Source organism: Leopardus geoffroyi, chromosome D3 (assembly GCF_018350155.1).
Source record: "Leopardus geoffroyi isolate Oge1 chromosome D3, O.geoffroyi_Oge1_pat1.0, whole genome shotgun sequence".
NCBI classification, from domain to species: domain Eukaryota; kingdom Metazoa; phylum Chordata; class Mammalia; order Carnivora; family Felidae; genus Leopardus; species Leopardus geoffroyi.
Window position 1 is genome coordinate 9,566,223 of NC_059339.1, and position 21,412 is coordinate 9,587,634.

Below are 21,412 nucleotides of genomic sequence, written 5' to 3' on the forward strand. Positions count from 1 at the left end.
TATTAAAAAAAAAAAAAAAAGCAGTGAGCGCATAAGTGGAGTGAGTTCTGCAGGGCTGACACTGGCCTTCATCTGCACAGAGTGGTGTCCAGAGATCTGTCGTTAACCTGGTCCCTGGGGACGGTTGTTATTGGTTTTGCAGCAAGAGCAGTCGGTCTAAGATAATGCAGGGCTTTCGATAGCCCCCTGGCGACAGCACAAGTGCCTGGGGGTGTCCCTGGCTTCATTTAGTGCCTTGACGGAAAGAAGAGGTAAAGAGCAGGGAGCAGTCCAGATGAGCCCGACTCCTGGCTCCAAGCCCACTGCTGTCAGCTTGTCTACGCTTCCTAAGACCCAGATTCTTTCTGTAAAGTGGGGATTAAAAGCATCATAATGCTTCGGGAATTCGATGAGCTATAATAATCCACGCAGAGCGCTTAGCACTGTGTTTGGTATATGGCCAAGTGCTCAGCAAATGGTAGTGGCTGCTGACAGCATTCTTATTAAGGGTTGTTTGGGAGTAATCACTGTTTTTCTTTGCTTCTGCTTAGGGCAAGCAAGCTTTGTGGACACCGAACAAAGTGGAAAACTGCCTGAATTTATGTCTAACCTGGCATGGGATTTTGCCATCAAAGAAGGGTTCCGGGTTTTCAAAGAGATGCCAGTCACGAAACCGTCAATGAGGTCCCATCACACTCAGGCTGGTCACAGTCCCTGCCGAGCACCTCAGGCGTGAGCAGTTATATCCCCTTTACAGAATCTTCCCCAGCTCATGCCTCAAAGGGAACTCTGGTTCTCTCTCCAGAGGGCCTTTCCCCACCAGTCAGGGAGCTGTATCAGTGACTAAAGCCATGACATGTGTACCCCGCTGAGTCAGAGCTTATGGAGTCACCAAGCCTCAGCAGAGGGATGGACCGCTTCCCTGCTGATTGAATATCTCAATGGAAAGCAGCGTATTGAGAGTTGGTAAGATGTCATTAACATGGTGGAACCCCAGCTCATTGACCAGACACATCTGTTCCCCTCCTAAGCAGTGAAGAGGCAAGAGGGCTGTAATGAATTATCTTTGTTTTTCATCATCATCAGGAAAAGCTAGCTCTAGATTACTCGGTTTCCACTTCATTGCTTTCTCTGTGTGACCGTGTCATGGCCAGATACCTCAGCCCAGGCACAGGAACACCAGGTCTGTGGTTCATGCCCCCAGGACAGGCGGGCTTATTTTGTGCATATGTGAATTATGTAAATTTGAAACACGGTGATATAAAATACATCAGTTAATAAAGCCTCTTATTTTTAAAAGGTTTAATTACTTATTTTCAGAGAGAGAGAGAGAGAGAGAGAAACCTTGCACATACAGGGGAGGGCAAAGAGAGGGAGAGAGAATCCCAAGAGTCTCCACACTCTCAGTGCAGAGCCTAACGTGGGGCTCAATCCCAGGAATTGTGAGATCATGACCTGAGCCGAAACCAAGAGTCAGATGCTCAACTGCCTGAGTCACCCAGGTGCCCCAATAAAGTCTCTTTAAAGAACCCATAATGTTAAAAGTAAAGGGCTAAAGTCAACTGTAAACTGTGTTTCAGCCATTGAACAGAGTGACACTACTTTAGCTGATAATGGAAATACCTGCTTGTTCTTTGTCAGGGTGAGTCTTGGCTCGTGTTAGTTTTTAAGTTATTTGAGATCTTCAGGAGCACACATTTTGCAGCCATCATCTTTTTTTTCTTTTAATTTGTTTTTAACGTTTATTTTTGGAGAGAGAGACAGAGACAGAGTGCATTTCCTTTTCCAATGCTTCCGTGCCCTTGGAGAGAGAGAGACGGAGAGAGAGAGACAGAGACAGAGCATGAGCCGGGGAGGGACAGAGAGAGGGAGACACAGAGTCCGAAGTAGGTTCCAGGCTCTGAGATGTCAGCACAGAGCCCAAGAAGGGGCTCAACCATGAGATCATGACCTGAGCCGAAGTCGGACAATTAACCGACTGAGCCAGCCAGGCACCCCAACCATCATCTACTTTTTAAGAAAATGGCATTATCACTTTTTTTCTGGTTACAAACCTATTGCAAAACCACCAGAGCTCAAACATGACGAGAGTAAGAAGAGTTCATAACATAGAGCTCTCTAAAATCCCCTGCCCTCTGAGATCATCACTGTCAACAGCTCGGCGTATTAGGCTCCCAGCTGCTTTTCTCTATTACCTACTAACATATCATTCCTATGTTGTAATGGGATTGTTGTATACATTTGAATCTCCCACTTGCTTATTTAATTTAATGACATGTCAGTGCCTGGAGATGGACCTTCTAGGGTTTCTGCAGTGTGGGTGTACGCAATTTGTCTACCCTCCCCCTGGCTACCCATTGGTGTCTCAGTAGGCTAGGTCACTGGAACACTTAAGCAGAGAAGGACATTAGCTAGCTGCTGACATGGATACGGAGGCTGAAGACCCAGCTTTAGAAGCCAAGGGAAGGCAGGCTGCAGGGGGTGTAGCCAAGGCTGTCATAAAAGCAGCCAGCTGGCTGGGAGATCTCAGGAAGCTTCCTCAGGACTCCGACTCAAAACTTTGAGATGGGAATTTTCAGCTGGCCGGGGAGCAGGGGAGTAGGTCTCATGGCCTCGCCTTTATTGCCTGGAAGCAGGGAGAAGGAGGGCATGTCTGGCCCCCTTCACTTTCTGCAGTAGGAGACTATACCTTGATCCCACTAAAATTTATGTAATGAAAGAGTCCTCCAGAATAAGAAGCGGGTTTGGATCCTTTGCAAGCAAGGTGCATTGAATGCTCTCACATACTTCTGTGTACATTTATTGTTTCTACAACAGGATAAATTCTTTGAAGTAAAAATACTGTCCAAGAATGAGACTATTTAGTGTTTTAATAAACATTGCCAAGGGTCTTTTTTCAGATTTAAAAATTTTTAAGTAATCTCTCCATCCAACATGGGGCTCAAACTCACAACCCCGAGATCAAGAGTCACACGTTCCACCGACTGAGCTCTCCAGGCGCCCCAAATATTGTCAACTTTTGATCACGAAGGTGCTTACTGCTCTAGGCTCCCATCATTAACGTGTGAATTGCCTCTCCCCTCCATGGCTGGCCAGAACATTTCAGGCTCTCACATGTGATGTAAGCCCATCAAGGGCATGGAAGCATTGGAAAAGGAAACGCGCACACAGCAAACACCTCCAGACTCTAAAAGGAATGCTGAGGAAAAACCGAGATTAGGGATCATTTTACTTCCAGTTATGCCTGAATGGGAACATCATGGAGATTTGTGGGCAAAGCAGTGAAACTGTAGCTCAAGGCTTTTATCCCAAGTGTGGTTACTCCCGTAAATGGGAAGACATACGTAGCCATTTACGGTGTATTTCACAAATCCTGTGAGGTAAGCATTGTTAACCTCGATTTACAAGTAAGGAAATGGATGTGTCCAGGAACACAGCTAGGAATAACAGTGCCTGGATTCATGTCCAGATCTGCTGGGCTCAAATTCTGTGGGTCCCCCCACACAAACACAGGGAGATGATTAGATCCATTTCCATATTCTGCCTCTTCAGAACTCCCGTGTTTCTTCTCCTGCCCTATCCTGCTTTATTTGTTCAATAAATCTGCCCTTTTTCTCCTTGGTAATTGCACTCTGAGCTAATCAGCTTAATACAAACAATGAGACGAGTGCAGGTACGGATCCTGGAAGTATGTCATTAGACCAGGCTCAGTATAAATGCAAAAGTCAGGCCAGCTGGTGTCCTCCCAGTGAGAAGAAGTGATGCTGATTATATTCACAATCGCTAACATTTAGTGCAGCCTGTCTGCTTCTGTGTCAGACACTTTGTATTCTACAGGTCATCTCAGATAATCTTTTTTTTTTTTTTTAAGTTTATTTGTTTATTTAGAGCAGGGGCAGACAGAAGGGAGAGAGGGAATCACTGTCCGCGCAGAGCTCGATGCAGGGCTCGAACCCACGAACCATGAGATCGTGACCTGAGCCAAAATCGAGAGTCAGATGCTTAACTGAGCCACCCAGGTGCCCCTCATCTCATTTCATCTTTAGAGCAACCCAGATGAGTGGGCGTTGTGGACACTGATTGGGTTTGGGCAGCCTAGTGTTCATTCTTCTTTCTCGGTACAGCACCCCAGTTTCATTTGGGGGCATTCCTTCCCCTCCTTTGGATACAGTGGCAGAACTGTCAGTCCGGGTGCCAGCCCAGCCCTCCTTGGGCAAGAAGTGGGCACATGAGCCAAGCTAGGCCAGCCAGGCTCTCTGGAATTGGGAGAATGAACAGTATTTTCAAGAAAAAAACTTGGCACTCGCTCATTCCATAGCAGTGGGGCCCCGGCAGGACTGCTGAGTATCCTGTCCTGTGTGACCCTCTAGGGTACCTGGATCCCTGTTTATTTCTGAGCTTCATTCTCTAACCTGAGCTCCTGGTAACCTTTACACTCGGTTCTTTTTTCCCCCCTTAGTTAGCCACAGTCAGTTTCTATTGCTACAACTCAATAGTCCTGACTGATAGGTGGGTAGTCCTGTCCCATTTCACAGATGGAGAAACTGATCCCGTGGCTTGCCCAGCCAGGTGTGGCAGGGTTGACTCTGAACCAGGTAGTCTGACTGAAGGCCAGAGTTCCTGAACCCCAGGCTAGACTTCCTAGTTACTTGCCCGGGAGCTATGTTGAAAATTCTGGGGTTACTTGTCCAGGGAACAAAACTGCCCCTCAAAGGAAGCTGGTTCAGGGGCTGTCCCCACGCACCACATCACAGCAGGCACATGTACTGGGCTTCTGTGAGTCTTCGGCCCCCACAGTTCCTTCTCTGTCATCTTTCAACAAAGGAGGGCCATGGCGGGGCTTCTGGAAGAACTTCCATGAGGGTGTCAGAGGGCGACTTGACTCGGAGGGAGCCCTTGCTCACACTTCCAGGGTATTTGAAGTTTTGAATATGGACATGGGAGTCACTATTATGCCTTCTCTTCTTGTCAGATACTTAATTGTTCTGCTCCAGATACATGGAGCTTCTGGTGCAATATGGCCCCAGGAGCAAACCCACTGACCGATACTGTCACCAGAAGGGCAGGCTGGCTCCTATTTTGCTATGACCCAGCCCCTGGCACCTGCTTGGGGCACCACCCCCTGGAGCTCTTCCTCATCAGACCAGATCCCTGTGGGGCCCCTCTGGGTGCAGGGAGCTGGGGTAGGGCTGGGTGGGAGGTTGAGAAGGGAGATGGGGAGGGGGCCCTGCCAGCTCTAGGCCGGCGTGCTCTCGGGGTGCCTCATTAGTTCTCTTCCGTCCTAGAGGAGGGGGGTTTCCATGTCACAGATGGTCACAAGGGATGGATCTCAGGCATTTGGCCTGAAATTCATTTTTCAGTGACACTTCCAGGGGTCTGTATTGATAAGTGCATCTCTGCCCTGCTGTTGCCTGGGAAACAGGATGCAAAAGAGATTCTGTCTCTTCGCTCCCAGCAGAGGCAGCAAACCCTTCCCCAGTGCCATCCCCCCTCCCCTGCTGTGAGATCAGGTGCTACATCACAGCAGCTAGTGATAACCCAGCCCTTCATCATGCAGGAACTTTGCAGGGCCCTCTTTAAATGCTGTATGCACCTCACCTCCCAGGAGGTACAAATTGCCATCCCTGTCTTACAGAGGGGAAAACTAAGACCAGGAAGTGACTTGAGTCACTTGCCTAAGGTACTAGCGCCCTGCTCGCATGTAAACCCGGAGTGAAGGGTTGGCCTGATTCGGAACCCTGTGCCCATTATGTTGATGGAGCCCGTGGGGACAGCAGGACAGGTTGCCAGTGATAAAGTAGCAGCTTTCAGCCTCTTGTGTCTAAATTATATTTTCAACTCTACATGGTTTAAAAAAAAATTTTTTTTTTTAATTGCTCTTATGATGTTGGATTCCTTCCTCACTGGGACAAAAACCAATAGCTCTCACTTCTGGTCAGGAACCTGCACGTACTCATCTGATTATGCGAAGTCTTAATGAGCTCTATCTGCTTGCTGGCATTGGCTCTCCTGGGCCAGGACTGCATCTGCAAAGAGAGCCGAGGGCCCCGGGTGCCAGATGAGAGGGTCTGCCTCTCTCCTTTCCCTGGATCCCCGCCGCCAACTCGTTGTGTTTTGGGAAAAATAGACCCGCGTGCCCCAAGCCACTGGCAGCAGTTCATGCTCTTGGTTCCCACGATACCCCGGGGACAAAAATCATCCCGTCTCCGACACAGTCTGGGCTAGAGGACGCTCCAGGTTAGCACCCGGGAGCAGCTCGCCTCTGTGTGTGGGTCTGGCCTGGGGAAGTGGCTTTGGGCAGCCCGTGCTCTAGCTCAGGACACAAAACCTCCAAGGGTATGACGACATTGGGAGGGTCACACGCTCCTGCATGTGATTTCCATACATGAATATCAACTGCCAGGCAAATTTCAGACTGGTATTCATACTCTTTTTTCCCTTCTCTGAACTTAGAAGATAAGCAAGCATCTGAGGTGAGGAGGCCACCCAGGACGGAGAAGTGCACTGCAAACCTTGTCTTCTAGATCCCAGCGGACAGCTGACCTCCGGGCCTGGAGCGCCTCCCACAGAGCCTCTTTCTCTCCACTAACAGTATTCACATTTTTATTTTCAGTGTTTCCAGAGGATCACTACAGTGGTAGTCACACCCTACCAAGGAGTTTCAGTTCAAGGTAGAGTGATAACGTTTTAGAGAAGGAATGGCAAAATATGCGTGTAACATTATAAATCTGTGATTTATTGTCCCTCTTTAATAGGCTCCTTCCTACCCTCCCTTCCCCTTCAACCATGTCCCAGTTAGAAGGCTGAGTAAAGGACAGGAATGTTGCCAGCAGGTGACCTGAACTGAGGCAAGGGATAAACACACCCAAGGGAAACAGGTAGACAGACTGCTCAGTGGGAATCGCCTGGGGGTTTCAGTGGCCACGGTGGGTGAAGTCCTGTTTGAGCAGAGGGGACATGCCTGAGGAGAATACTGGGCAGGCTGGGCTTCGAGATTACCCAGAGAGGACTGAATCCCAGCAGCATCCACTGATGCATGCGGCTAACTGGGTACTCAGGGAGGGTCCTGGCGCTCAGGAAAGCCCACACTGAGTGCTTTCGTGTGTGCCCGCTCTGACCCAGAGCCACCTGTCTGTTTTGCCATTGGACCTCAAATCCTCACTGTTTTCTGAGAGCACTTAGCAGGTGAAACAAGATGATGTTCTTGCCAAGAAGCTGCGACCCTGTCTTTGCTTTGCATCTGTTACTTTTGAAGTTGGAAATTCAGAGCAGAATGGGTCTCACTCTGTCGAGGTGATCAGAAGGAAAAGGCCAGCCTCTATGGCAGCGGAGGGCAAGTTCCAAGGTCCAAAGGGTCATGGGCTGGTGAGGACCACTTCTGCTCCTAGCTTATCTTCAAAATTCAGACACCAGAGAGAACCCATATTGGTGGTTTTTGTCCCTGGGGTTCTAGTGTCTAGCCCTAAATCACCCTTCTTGCCCAGCGTGTCCACAGAAAACTTTATTCTTTGATCCCCTCCAAGGTTGGAAGCCCACACAAAAGAGAGAGCTGTTGCTGGGAATGGTAATTCAAATCAGTGGCAGTGGCTTCACAAAAATGAAGCAAACCCTTGAGACCAAACAGACGTCTCACAGGAATCTCTGTACCAAGAAAAAAAGGCCGTCCAATGTGTTTGGACTACCGAGCAAACCTTCTATGATTCACACCTGTTTGAGTTGAAGCTAACGAGTTCTTTTTTCTTTCAAAAGAAAGGGTTCCTCACAACTCAACACCAAAAACCCACAAATAATCCAATTAAAAATGGACAGAAGACATGAATGGATATCTTTCTCAAGAAGACATCCAGGTGGCCAAGAGACACATTAAAAGATGCTCAACACCACGGGAAATCCAAATCCAAATCACAACGTGGTATCACCACGTACCTCTCAGAATGGCTAAAATCAACAACACAAGAAACAACAGGTGTTGGCAAGGATGCAGAGAAAGGGGAATCCTCTTGCACTGTTGGTGGGAATGCACACTGGTTCAGTCGCTGTGGAAAACGGTATGGAGGTTCCTCAAAAAATTAAAAATAGAACTACCCTATGATCCAGTAATCACACAACTGGGTATTTACCCACAGAATACAGAAACACTAATTCAAAGGGATACATGCCCCCCCTATGTTTTATAGCAGCAGTATTTACAATAGCCAAACTATGGAAGCAGCCCAAGTGTCCATCGACTGATGAATGGATATAGAAGATGTGGTGTATATACACAACGGGATATTATTCAGCCATAAAAAGAATGAAATCTTGCCATTTGCAATGGACAGAGCTAGAGAGTATAATGCTAAGAGAAATCAGCCAGCGAAAGACAAATACCATATAAGTTCACTCATATGTGGAATTTAAGAAACAAAACAAAGGAAAAAGACAGAGAGACAAACCAAGAAACAGACTCTTAACTATAGAGAACAAACTGATGGTTACCAGAGAGGAGGTGGGGGGGGGATGAGTGTAATAGGTGATGGGGATTAAAGAGTACACTTATCAAGGGGCATCTGGTTGGCTCAGTTGGCAGAGCACGTGACTCTCCATCTTGAGGTCATGAGTTTAAGCCCCATGTTAGGCATGGAGCCTAATTAAAAAAGAAACGAGTTCACATCATGATGAGCACTGTGTAATGTATGGAATTGCTTAATCACTATATTGTGCATCTGAAATTAATGTAACACTGTATGAGAATATCCTGGAATTAAAATGAGAAAAAAACACAAACAAAAAAATAAAGAAAAGAAAGTGCTCGTCTCTAAGGGCTCAGGTATGGTACTTCAGCCCCATCCTGTGCTGAAACTCAGACCAGCCTTCCCACAGAGCTGTTTGATCACACATGTCAGAAGTCTTCAGAAGGGGCACAGCACCAACGTGGCAGTTCCACTCATAGGACTTGGGCATGAGGGAATAAACAGGAGTCAACAAAAGATGTGACAATAGAGGGTTCACTTCAACACTGATTGTAAAAGCAAAATGTTGGGAACAACCTATAAGGAGATCAACTGGAGGCTGGTCAGGTAAATCCAAGTACGAGCTGCAGAGAAATTCCAAAATGATGCTGGAGGAACCTATTTCTTAACAAAGATGTTCACTATATGCTCTTAAATGGAAAAAAAAAAGCAGGCTACAAAGCAATATATAGAGTATGACCCCATTTTTGTAAAAAAAAAAAAATACATATATATGTGTGTGTGTGTGTGTATGCATACAAAAAGTCTAGAAGGACATCCACCAAGTAACTAGAAGGGACTAGATGATTGGTATATTATTATTTTCTCCCTTAAAAAAAAAAAAAAGGTTTAATTTATTTATTTAAGTAATCTCTATACCCAACATGGGTCTTGAACTCACAACCCTGAGATCGAGAGTCATAGGCTCTTCCAACTGAGCCATCTGGGCACCCCTTTCTCTTTTTTTATTTGAAAAGTATACTTTTTCTACCATGAGATACATTATTTGTGTAATTGTTTTTAGTTTAAAAAAGAGAAAAAATTAAAAAAAAAAAAAAAGAATCCCTTACAACCTTTTCTAATTGCTTGTGAGTTTCAGGCTCTAGAATCCCCACTGCAATAACCGACCACCAGGGGGCTCTGGCACCCCAACCTTGCTCCCAAGCGCCCTGCGGAGGTGAAGCTGGGCCACAGTGAGAGTGGGCATACTCCCCAGCCGGTGAGGAGCCCACGGTCACTAACTACCTCATTTCCAGAACGTCTGGGCCAGATGCCAGTTCAGATCTAAAAACACTGTTCCAGGGGTGCCTGGGTGGCTCAGTCGGTTAAGCGTCTGACTTCGGCTCAGGTCATGATCTCAGGGTTGAGCCGGCGTCAAGCTCTGTGCTGCTGACAGCTAGGAACCTGGAGCCCGCTTCAGATTCTGTGTCTTCCTCTTGCTCTCTCTGCCCCTCCCCTACTCACACTCTGTCTGTCTCTCTCTCTCTCTCTCTTAAAAATAAACATTAGGGGCGCCTGGGTGGCGCAGTCGGTTAAGCGTCCGACTTCAGCCAGGTCACGATCTCGCGGTCCGTGAGTTCGAGCCCCGCGTCAGGCTCTGGGTCAGGCTTTGGGCTGATGGCTCAGAGCCTGGAGCCTGCTTCTGATTCTGTGTCTCCCTCTCTCTCTGCCCCTCCCCCATTCATGCTCTGTCTCTCTCTGTCCCCCAAAAAATAAATAAACTTTGAAAAAAAAAATAATAAACATTAAAAAAAATTTTTTTTAAACACTGTTAGGCCTGGCAGCCAGGCCTGCCCAGAGGGGGCTGAACCGCTGGAGGAAAGGGATTCCTGGAAGTAATTTGTGCAGCCACCATGGTGACTAGCTCCACAGTGCACGTGAATATTGTCTGTGTCTGGATCTTCTCCCTGAAAACTGCCTGTGTGTGCCTCCACTATCTCCTCTGCAGGGCACCGGTGCCACGCCCACGGGCTGCCTCTCCTGTGTCCAAGGGTGAAGTCCGCAAGGCCTTCGGGAGGCCCCTGGCAGACATCCATCGCCCGGTGGCTCGTGGAGATGCAGCCTGCCCGGCTGCTGGGGCAGAAAGCCGCCCACCTCATGGATGTGGCAGGGGATAAGACGGGAGGCTGAGGGGCCCCACGGATAATAAGGGCTTAGGCTGGGGTGAGGGAATCCATCCTGGGAATCTTAGACATTGACTCTTCCTTCCCCGTTCAGGAAATCATGGAGAAAAAGCTTGGCTCCTTGACACTAATAACTTTGCTTTAATTCTGCTTGGAAGTATTTAGGCAGCTTTTCAAAACTGGGAAAGGGACAATTAAAGAGTTCTGAATTTTCTGTTTACTGGCCTGGTGAACTTCTGTCCAAGACAATGGGCCAATGTGTCCACGTACCACCCCCCCCCCCGCCTCCCTGCCCCCTTATGCCCGCTTTAGCTGTGCCCAGCCTGGACTTCCAAGCCTCGTTGGTGCAGTGTCAGGCAAACCGCACCAGCAAAGGAACTAACCAAAAGAGAAGATTTATTTTCAACCATGACATGATTCCTTAAGCAGATCTTTCTGAGTACTTCTCATGGGCAGGCACGATGCCCACATTGACCCTTCCTTCTCCAGCTCTTCACGGGGCAGCCTCTGCCCCTTAGCTGAGAGGCCTCAGTGGTTGGGGAGGGCAGCCCAGGCTCGAGTTCCTGGTTCCCCAGCACTCTTGTGCCAGATACGGAGGAGGCTCTCAGGGGCCTCCCTCAAACGCCCGACCCAGGGCAGATCCTTGTGGCTCAGTTCCCCAGAGTCCTGGCTGGCCGTAGGCCATTGTCAGGTTGGAGACCGAGCTGGCTGTGACCCTGAGGGAAGCATGTGCCCCTCCATGTGCTGCCTTCTGTGTGTGCTGGTGATGCTCCCTGTCATCTGGGAAAACATCCACATTCCCACGTTTCCAAGTCTGTCCTTGGCTGAGCACTTGCTCACACAACATCCTGAGTCACCCTCGCAGTCACCACCACCGAGGCCTCCACCCCATCTCACTAGATGCTGGGCATACCCCACGCACCAGGCAGGGGCTGCCTTACAGAGCTTGTGGTCCAGCGGGACCTCAGGTCTCTGCTCTGAGCTGTTGTTTCTACTCCTCGTAAAACTGATTTTTCTTCCAAGCGGTCTGCCCTCAGGTTGTGCCCTTCTAACCACATCTCCTCGTCCTTGCAGGCTGCAGCTTTTCTTTTTAATTTTTTTTAATGTTTATTTATTTTTGAGAGGGAGAGAGAGAAAGAGAGAGCACGGGCGTGCGCGCAAGGCGGGGAGGGGCAGAGAAAGAGGGAGACACAGACGCCGAAGCAGGCTCCAGGCTCTGAGCTGTCAGCACAGAGCCTGACACGGGGCTCGAACTCACGAACCTTGAGATCGTGACCTGAGCCGAAGTCAGATGCTTCACCGACTGAGCCACCCAGGCACCCCAGGGGGCTGCAGCTTTAAGATGGTAGTCTTGTCCTAGGCCTACCAGGTGACTGATGGCACTATTCCGGCGAGCATAGACTGTGGACTGCTGGCTCGGTTGAACTTCCCTTGCCTTCAGCTGCCCAACATGTAAACTCGGTCCGCTGCTCATTGTGACACGATCACTACGCATGTGATTTCTGTTTCCCCCTGGAACCAACCCTAAAAGGGGGACCCACTCCTACCCCATTTAATATGAGGAAACAGAGGCACAGAAAAATGAAATGACTTGTCTAGGTCACTCAGCCTGCAAGTATCTGATCTCAGATTTTTGGGAACCTAGGTCCTCATTGCAACCAAGCCCGGCCTCCTAATCATTCAGTGATGCCTCCTTCCCAAATCTTAACCTGGAGATTTCCTGGCATCAGAAGTCACCTAGTGGAGTGGATTTGGAGAGTCTGGTGTCCATGGGGATGGCAGGTGTGGCCCCACCTGAAGTTTTCCAGAACATTAGTTATCATGCAGGTGTCAGACATCCCTAGGAAAACAGCTGTTATGAGCGGTTCTGAGCCATTACAAGCAGGCCCTTGTTCCTGGGGCCCTCAGGGATAGGGGCTCACCCAGGTTCCTCCTTCCCGCCTTGGGTCTTCCAGGCCTTCGGAGGAGCAGGGCTGAGCACTAACTACCTCTCGGCTCAGTTCTTTGCCGGGGCCCCTGTGCTGCACTTTGCCGACAGCCTTGATGAGGTGCAGCGGGCAGCGGTGGCCAAGGTGGAGTCTAAGTGCCGCCTTCACGTCAGCAGGACTGTAGCAACGGGACCTGTGTTGTGCCTGCAGTGCCCAAAACTTTAGGGGACGTGCCCTGAAAGGTGTGGTATGTGTGATTCTTGCACCCTGCCCGGCAGCTCCATCCTGGGACAGTCACCGTGAACTCAACCTTTTTGGGGCCCCACAGAAGACATTTCTGTGACTTTGCTGTTTCAGGCAAGGAGGAAGGGGATTCGCTGTGAGCCGAATGGGTTTCATACAGAGCCTGGAAAGCTGGGTACCAGACTGCGTGCCAGACTGGGAAGTCGATGCCTCCTTTCTGTCTGGCAGTAGGGTGTAAAGGCTGTGGGAATCTGGACAAATATTAGGAGCCCTGCTGGGGCAGGGTGACTGTGGGCTTCCTGCCCCTTAGGGTCCTCCCCAGCAAGCATGGGGCAGCCATCACTGGCCACAGCCTAAGGACCCAGGGCTACAGCACTCCTGGGAAAATGAAATGAACCAAAATCATGAAGCCACTGGCATCTGATTTTCTTTGTTTGAATGTCCATGGCCCAGAACACTAAGACAATATTTTGGAAAGGGACACAAAAGAGGAAAAAAGTACATCAGAGAGACTTTGTGAATGTTCGTTCTCAAAAGGAATTGAGAATAAAGTTTCATGCCACAGTCCCTCTGTCTTTGTGCATCAGTCCCGTCCTGACACTTGTATTTATGTAGGATCCTACCGAGTGCATTGGCCTCTACACATGGGGCGTGCAGATGTTGTGACCCCTGGTAGATCCTGGATCAGCCACCTCACTGACACTCATGTAAATGTCACCGAAGGAATAAGCTTTCTGTGTGTGAGGACCCCTGCAACTTCCACACATTTCCATCTGCTTCATAGTCACATGGTATTTGGGGGGAGGGTAGATGGCAGGTGACATGACATCACAATTAAGAGAGCAATATCCTCCTCTTGGGGGAAAGTAGAAATGCTCACCTGCTTGAGGTCTGAGTTCTTTGAGACATAGGTGAGCCGTGAGCCCAGCTGGCATGCAGAGATAAGCCACTGGCTATTCGGACCCATTCTGCTAATCATAATTTGTGACGATGTGACCAACAGCTACCTTCCCCTTTTCAGGTTGGTCCAGATAGGTAGGGACTGCCTGCCTGATCAGCTGCATTGCAGACTTGACCTCCAGTAGGGCAGTACTTTACCCAAGAGAGTGCCCGCCAGCTAGAGCCCGGGCTGTGCCATCAGTCTACTGGAGAGTCTTGGGTGGCTTGTGAAAAAGGGCTCCCCAGACATTCTTGCCCCAGCAGTCTGGGGAGGCAAGCCCTTCTCAACCACACTGCTTGCTTCTCATGAAAAGTCAAGTTCAATTCAAACTCCCAAACCAACTACCATTACAACACTAGCCACCCTGGCAAACAATCTTTTGTAGACGCTGGCAGGGTTCTAGCATAGCCCGAATCCTTGCCTCCAGCCACAGGAGGGAGGAGGTCATTTTAAAAAAGGAAGTGCCGGGGCGCCTGGGTGGCACAGTCGGTTAAGCGTCCGACTTCAGCCAGGTCACGATCTCGCGGTCTGTGAGTTCGAGCCCCACGTCAGGCTCTGGGCTGATGGCTCAGAGCCTGGTGCCTGTTTCCGATTCTGTGTCTCCCTCTCTCTCTGCCCCTCCCCCGTTCGTGCTCTGTCTCTTTCTGTCCCCCCAAAAAATAAATAAACGTTGAAAAAAAAATTTTAAAAAGGAATTGCCAAAAAAAAAAAAGGAAGTGCCTTGGCTAGTGGCTTGGCCTATCACATGGCCCTCAGAATTTCTCTCATGGTCTCCGAGGCTAACCTTGCTTGTTAAGGGATGAAAATAGAAGCTGTGCTATGGGATGGCCTCACGTCTCCCTCAGATACTCTGCTGCAAAGGCTGGAGGCACTCAGGCAGGACCCTAAATGCAGCCCAAAGAATGACAAGTCATGGAAGTCTCTGAGATAGAACCTCCAGCAGCCCCTCACTCGGAGGCTCCAGTGCTGTTACAAATCCCACTCACCAACGTCAACTGCATCCTGACTCTGGGCCTGGCATGGTCTAGGCCTTGGGGCATGTTCAGGTAAACAAAACAGGAGTTCATATCTCACTGGAGGATGGCAGTGAGTATCCCAAGACCGTGGTGGGTGATGTGGTAGGCACGGTTGGGCAGTTGGATGGTTGGGGCTCTTGGGAGCTCGTTCCAGAAGATGCATTTGAGCCACTGCTGCATGACAAGAACAGGCAGGCAAGGGTACTCCAGAAGAAGGAGGGGCAAATGCAGAGGCCCTGGTGAGCAGCTCAGTATGTCTGGGATAAGGAGCAGAGCCAATAGAGATGTCATATTACACGGGGCCTCAAGGCCTTGGTCAGGAGTTTGGCAATGATTCTAAATGTGACAAAGTGGTGAGTTTAGAAAGTGGTGTGATATGGCTTGATTTGAGTTTTAAAGAGATCCTTCTGTTCTCCAAAGTTCCCCAGGATGAAGAAAGAATAAAGGAAAATTATAGCTGGCTTAAAGTTCCCTAACATTGCACACAGCTCTAAAAGAACCACCTGTGAAAATTTAAAAAAAAAAAAAAAAAAAAAAAAAGGAAGTGGGGGCAGGGCCTTAAGAAGAGACAGAGCAAAGGATCCAAAGAATATAGGAAATCTAATCTGGTGCTAATCTGATGTTTTTTCCACCTTCAACAAACAATTGACATTTCTACTAGGCCAAATGTGCTAACTAATGGCATGATGCTCTCAGCCCTGTGCTTCTCAGGAGTGGGAGTCAATGTGTGGTTGTGGGTGTGTGTTTGGGCATGAACAAGCTTGGCATGGTAATGATAGTACCTGACCAGTTTTACTTGTGGCATACTAAACACCTTGCCATCATCCCTACGTGGCTGGACCTGTCTTCTTAGCTGTGGGAAAGGGAGAAACACGTGATCATAATAGCCGACGATTTTTCCTTCTCACAGCAATATTCTATCCAGGGCAACTGAACACGTACTCCTCTGTTCCTCTCTTGACAAGCACTGGGGGCTGGATTTCTGTAGGGCTGGACCCTCCCCAGCGATCCAGTGGCAGTCAGATGTCCACACGGTTCCACCAGGACTGACAACCGAGGCATGGGCTTTGAGGCCTCCCTGTTCTGCCTCCTCCTCATTCTCCCTGCAGCAACTCGTGGGCTTGGCACCCACAGGCTGCCTGTGCTCTCCCAAGCCCTGATTTTGGATACTGTCAGATTATTCCAGAATAATCACAGAGAAGCTGAAAGACTGAATCCCAGGCAACTGGCCTGGCTGGGCCCCCCGCTCAAGACAGCAGCTGGAAATGATCTCAAAGAACAGGCTCTGTGATCTCCATCACATACCCCATCTGAGAGTCCCCACTGGTGGCTCAGAGATGGCCCATGTCCGTCAGCACCCGGGGCTCCTGAGCTCCCCAGGGATGACTGGGCATGCCAGGGCCATGTTGCCACTTGCCCCTCTGCAGCCACAGTGAAACCCTGTGGAAGCCCAGGGCTGAAGCAATGGTTGAACACCTCTGAGACATCTTAGTTGGTCTTTACACCGCCCTCTGTGCTGCCACATGGCTACAGACTTGTATCCTCTGTCAGTCTCGCTATGGTATGAGTATCAGAGCACACAGATGGAGGAGTCCCAGACTCCAGCAACCTGGGGTCCAAACCTGTGATCTGTTGGACAAGCACTCTGGAAGCAGAGTTTCTTTTGACCAAGATGGCTGAGTAGAGAAATGGCTTCTGGGAATTCTGTATCATAGCAGCACTATATAGATAACTCAGCATAAAGAGCTGTCAAAGATCACCTGGTCACCCAGGGTCACCTGGGTGGCTCTGTCAGTTGAGTGTCTGACTTCGACTCAGGTCATGATCTCACAGTTCGTGGGTTTGAGCCCCACAACTGGCTGGACTCTGTGCTGACAGCTCAGAGCCTGGAGCCTGCTTTGGATTCTGTATCTCCCCCCCGCCCCCCATCTCCCTGTCCCTCCCCTGCGTGTGCTCTCTCAAAAATAAACATTTTAAAAAAAGATAAAGATAAAGACTCTTGATTTTGGCTCAGGTCATGTTGAGTAGGGAAAGGGTTAACATTAGGCTGGGGAAGATAAGGGACCGCCTGGGAGGCAGGCTGCAGTGCAAAGTTGCGGGGGGGAGGGAGGAGAAATGTATTCCAGACCCGCCTGGGCTAGATGCCATGAGTGGACTCTCACAAACTTTCTGATAAGGTCCCAGTAAAAAGTCAGGGACAGAAATCCTCAGTGGCTACCCAGTCAGGACCTTCTGCACTCTTGAGAGCTTCATACTTTCTCTCAAACTCCATCGCTGTGCTCACTCTCTGTTGTGCCCAAGATTCATTCTTCTACTCCGTGAGATAACGGCCAGTGTCTCTCCCACCCTCCTGTAACGATGACCTCATGGTTCCAGAGTTCAGGCCCCACATCAGGCTCTGGGACGACAGTGCACAGCTTGCTTGGGATTCTCTTTCTCTCCTTCTCTCTCTATTCCTCCCCTGCTTGTGCTCTCTCTCTCTCAAAATAAATAAATCAACTTAAAAAAAAAAAGCTGGGTAATCTAGGGAATACCTCCTCGCTGCCTTCACGGACTGGAACGGTATACCGGTGGGCCTGGCTGCATGTGCAGTGTGGTGAATGAGTGTGGAGTCACGAGTGTCTGTGTGTATGCAAATAAGGAGGGCCTCACCACATTTTTCTCCTGCTTCTGAGGCAGAATATCTCTCCCTGCTTAAGTGTTGCTTTGAATTGCCCACCTCATATCCATTGTTTGGAAAGGAAAACAAACAAACAAACAAACAAACAACTTCCATTAGATAGAGTCAGTGTCCCAGGATAGATGCTAATTAATCAAATCTCACCACTCAGTAACTCCAAAGGACACCTTTGTTACCACCTGTTTTAGACAGTAGATGGAACTGGATCATTTTCAACATGAAAATAACATGGGCCCTGACCTTGAGATGTTTTAGGTTCTTGCAAAGCTAAGAGTTTGTATACGTGCTCTCGCAACAAGTGAAACGACTCTTACTCAACTTGGGGCTTCTCCCAGGGACACAGTGAAGGACAGCGCTGATTCATGTCAGACCGTTCACATCTCTCCCTGCTACATCACGCTGGAAAGAAATTTCATTTCGCTTGCTTACTTCCTCCCCCTGCTTCATCTTCTGCCCTTTCTTTTTAAAGATTTTATTATTTATTAATTAGTTTGTTAGTTTTTATTTGAGAGAGAAGAGAGTGAGCAGGGAAGAGGGGCAGAGGGAGAGAGAGAGGAAAAGAGAGAGAGAATCTTAAGCAGGCTCCACACTGAGCATGCAGTCCAATGTGGGGCTGGATCCCACGACCCTGGGATCATACCTGAGCCAGAATCAAGAGTGGGCTGCTCAAGTGACCGAGCCACCCAGGCTCCCCTAAAGATTTTATTTTTTTAACATATATTTTATATATATTAAATATATATAAAAAGAGAGAGAGACAGAGCATGAGCAGGGGAGGAGCAGAGAGAGAGGGAGACACAGAATCCGAAGCAGATTCCAGGCTCCGAGCTGTCAGCCCAGAGCCCGACGCAGGGCTTGAACTCATGAACCGTGAGATCATGGCCTGAGCCAAAGTCGGATGCTTGGGACGCCTGGGTGGCGCAGTCGGTTAAGCGTCCGACTTCAGCCAGGTCACGATCTCGAGGTCCGTGGGTTCAAGCCCCGCGTCGGGCTCTGGGCTGATGGCTCAGAACCTGGAGCCTGTTTCCGATTCTGTGTCTCCCTCTCTCTCTGCCCCTCCCCCATTCATGCTCTGTCTCTCTCTGTCCCAAAAATAAATAAACATTGAAAAAAAAAAAATTCAAAGTCGGATGCTTAACTGATTAAGCCACCCAGGTGTCCCAAGATTTTATTTTTAAGTAATCTCTACAACCACTGTGGGGATTAAATTTACAATCCCGAGATCAAGAGTCGCACACTCCACTGGCTGAGCAAGTCAGGCAACTCTTAAGCTTTTTAAGTATTCTTTGCTTTGGTCAGCTCAGTTCCTGGCAATGAGTCCATGGACAAAGGGCAATGGAGAACAAGAGAGAAAGCTGGAACTAGAGAAAAAGAGTTTTTTGTTTTTTTTTTAAGTAGGCTTCATGCCCAGTGCGGGAGCCCAATGTCGGTCTTGAACTCATGACCCTGATATCAAGACCTAAACTGAGACCGAGAGTCAGATGCTCAACCACAAGCACCACCCCCCTTACCCCTTTTTAAAATCAGAACAAAGACTTCCTTAAGAACAAGAAAAGAAATTGAAAGAAAGATAGAAAAGAGCAACACACACTGTCAGGGAGAGTTAAATTTGAGTTAATGCTTTGGACAGACTGAGCCACACGGAGCCACAAGTATATCGGGATTTCAGCACATCCAGTTGATTTTGGTCTGCCGTGTTTGGATGACTGTGAATTGAAGACCGTGTGAAAGCCACTGACGAAGGCTAATGTGGTTATGGAAGACTTCCCCAGAGGATGCGATTTGGCCTGAATTGTGATAAGATTTCCGTAAGCAGAGAGGGTAGGATGGGCATGGGGAAGATGCCCCCCACTCCCCCAACTAAGAGACCAGGGGCGGGAAAGCTGTGGCGGGAGATGGTCAGCACCACAGATGGACAAACTAAACAAAATAAATCTGTGACCCAACGTGTGCGCTGTACTGAGACACACGCCCATGCACACTGGCGGGACCCAAGCATGTCGTTGCGCACTCTCTCAACGTATATGAATGTCTGTAAGCGAATGCATTTCTCCTTCCCCATCCCACAACCAACTTTACGGTTTCCCCTTCTTCGTGGCCAGCACGGGGGACAAATGTCAGCGCCATTTTCCACTCCTCCTTCACTCTCATCAATTTTGTCTCTAGGTGCTCCCTCCCAGCCATCCCCACTGCTTCTAACGAGGCCCTCATCACCTCTCGTGTCAGCTCTCTCCACCGGCCTGTCTCCTGTCTACAACCAGTTTTCTTTGTCATCTCCAGAGGCTCCCTCAAAGCACATAGGCAAACTCATCACTTCCAAGCTTAAATATCCTGGTTAAGAGAAATGGAAAAAAAAAAAAATGATACTACAAATGATAATACAAGAACTACAAGAAAGATACAGTGACCAAAACAGCATCATACTGGAATACAAAGAGACAGATCCAGGCAACAGGAGATAGTTCAGAAATACACAACTGCTTAAGGGCACTTAGGATACAAAAAGATAGCTTTTCATAATGATGGGGGGTGGGGAAGATGAATTATTGAATAAGTGATGTTAGGAACCCTGAGAAACATCTAAAAAAAAGAAAAAAGAATTGGATCCCTAAATCTTTCCTTCTACCAAAATTAATAAAAGAATCCCATTTGAGAGTGTAAAATACAAGCAATAAAAGTACTTGAAAACAAATAAGTAAACATTCAATAAACTGTTTTGGGAAAACTGGATAACCAGAGGCAGAAGAATGAAGTTGGACCCCTATCTTACGTCACTCATAAAAATTAACTTGAAATGGAATAAAGAGTTGAACATAAGACCTGAAGCCATAAAACTCCTAGAAAAAAATATAGGGGGGCGCCTGGGTGGCGCAGTCGGTTAAGCGTCCGACTTCAGCCAGGTCATGATCTCGCGGTCCGTGAGTTCGAGCCCCGCGTCGGGCTCTGGGCTGATGGCTCAGAGCCTGGAGCCTGTTTCCGATTCTGTGTCTCCCTCTCTCTCTGCCCCTCCCCCGTTCATGCTCTGTCTCTCTCTGTCCCAAAAATAAATAAACGTTGAAAAAAAAATTAAAAAAAAAAAAAGAAAAAAATATAGGGAAAAAGCTATCTGACATTGGTCTTGGCAACTTTTTTTTTTTTTTTTTTTTGCCTATAACTCCAAAAGCACAAGCATCAAAAGCAAAAATTAGTGAATGGGACTACATCAAACTGAAAAGCTTCTGTACTGTGGAAGAATCAACAAAATGAAAAAGCAGCCTATGGGGTGCCTGGGAGGCTCAGTCGGTTAAGCGTCCAACTTTGGCTCAGGTCGTGATCTCACGGTTTGTGAGTTCAAGCCCCACAGTGTGTGAGCTCAAGTCCCACTCCGGGTGAGCTTGAGCCCCACTCTGGGTTCCACACTCCACACACACTCTCTCTCTTTCTCTCTCTCCCTCTGCCCCTCTCTCACTCGTGCGTGCTCTCTCTCTCTCTCAAAAAGGAAAAAAGAGGAAAAAAAAAAGAAAAAGCAGCCTATGGAAGGAGAGAAAACATTTGCAAATTATACATCTGATAAGGGGTTAATGTCCAACCAAACAAAACCCAAAAACCCAAACAAAACCTGTCTGATTAAAAAAATGGGCACTGTGGGGGCGGGGGGGGGGTGGCGCTGCCTGGATGGTTCAGTCAGTTAAGTGTTCAACTCTTGATTTTGGCTCAGGTTGTGATCACACAGTGCTGACAGTGCAGAACCTACTTGGGACTCTCTCTCTCCCTCTCTCTCTCTTCCCCTCCCCTGCTCTCTCTCTCTCTCTCTCTCAAAAAAAAAAAAAAAAATAGAGGAACTGAGTAAACATTTTTCCAAAGAAGACACACAAATGACCAACAGGCACACGGAAAGATGTTCAACATCATTCGTCATCAGGGACATAGTATTCGAAACCACAATGAGATATCATCTCACACCTTTTAGAATGGCTATTCATCAAACACACGAGACATAAATTGTTGGTGAGCCTGTGAAGAAAAGGGAAT

At 48.4% G+C, this 21,412-nt stretch overlaps 2 protein-coding genes across 3 annotated transcripts in view; one reads left to right on the forward strand and one right to left on the reverse strand.

Moving 5' to 3' along the window:
* Positions 1–1,278, forward strand: part of ACAD10 (acyl-CoA dehydrogenase family member 10) — a 42,561-nt gene extending 41,283 nt beyond the window's left edge. For both annotated transcript variants that reach the window (XM_045456987.1, XM_045456986.1), the window contains one exon: positions 531–1,278. In XM_045456987.1, coding sequence (XP_045312943.1) covers positions 531–715 — 185 coding nt within the window. In that variant the 3' untranslated portion in view covers positions 716–1,278. The remainder of the gene's footprint in view (positions 1–530) is intronic.
* The window catches only part of LOC123587324 (BRCA1 associated protein), a 96,744-nt gene that overhangs the window by 70,186 nt on the left and 5,146 nt on the right, over positions 1–21,412 (reverse strand). The window lies entirely within an intron of this gene.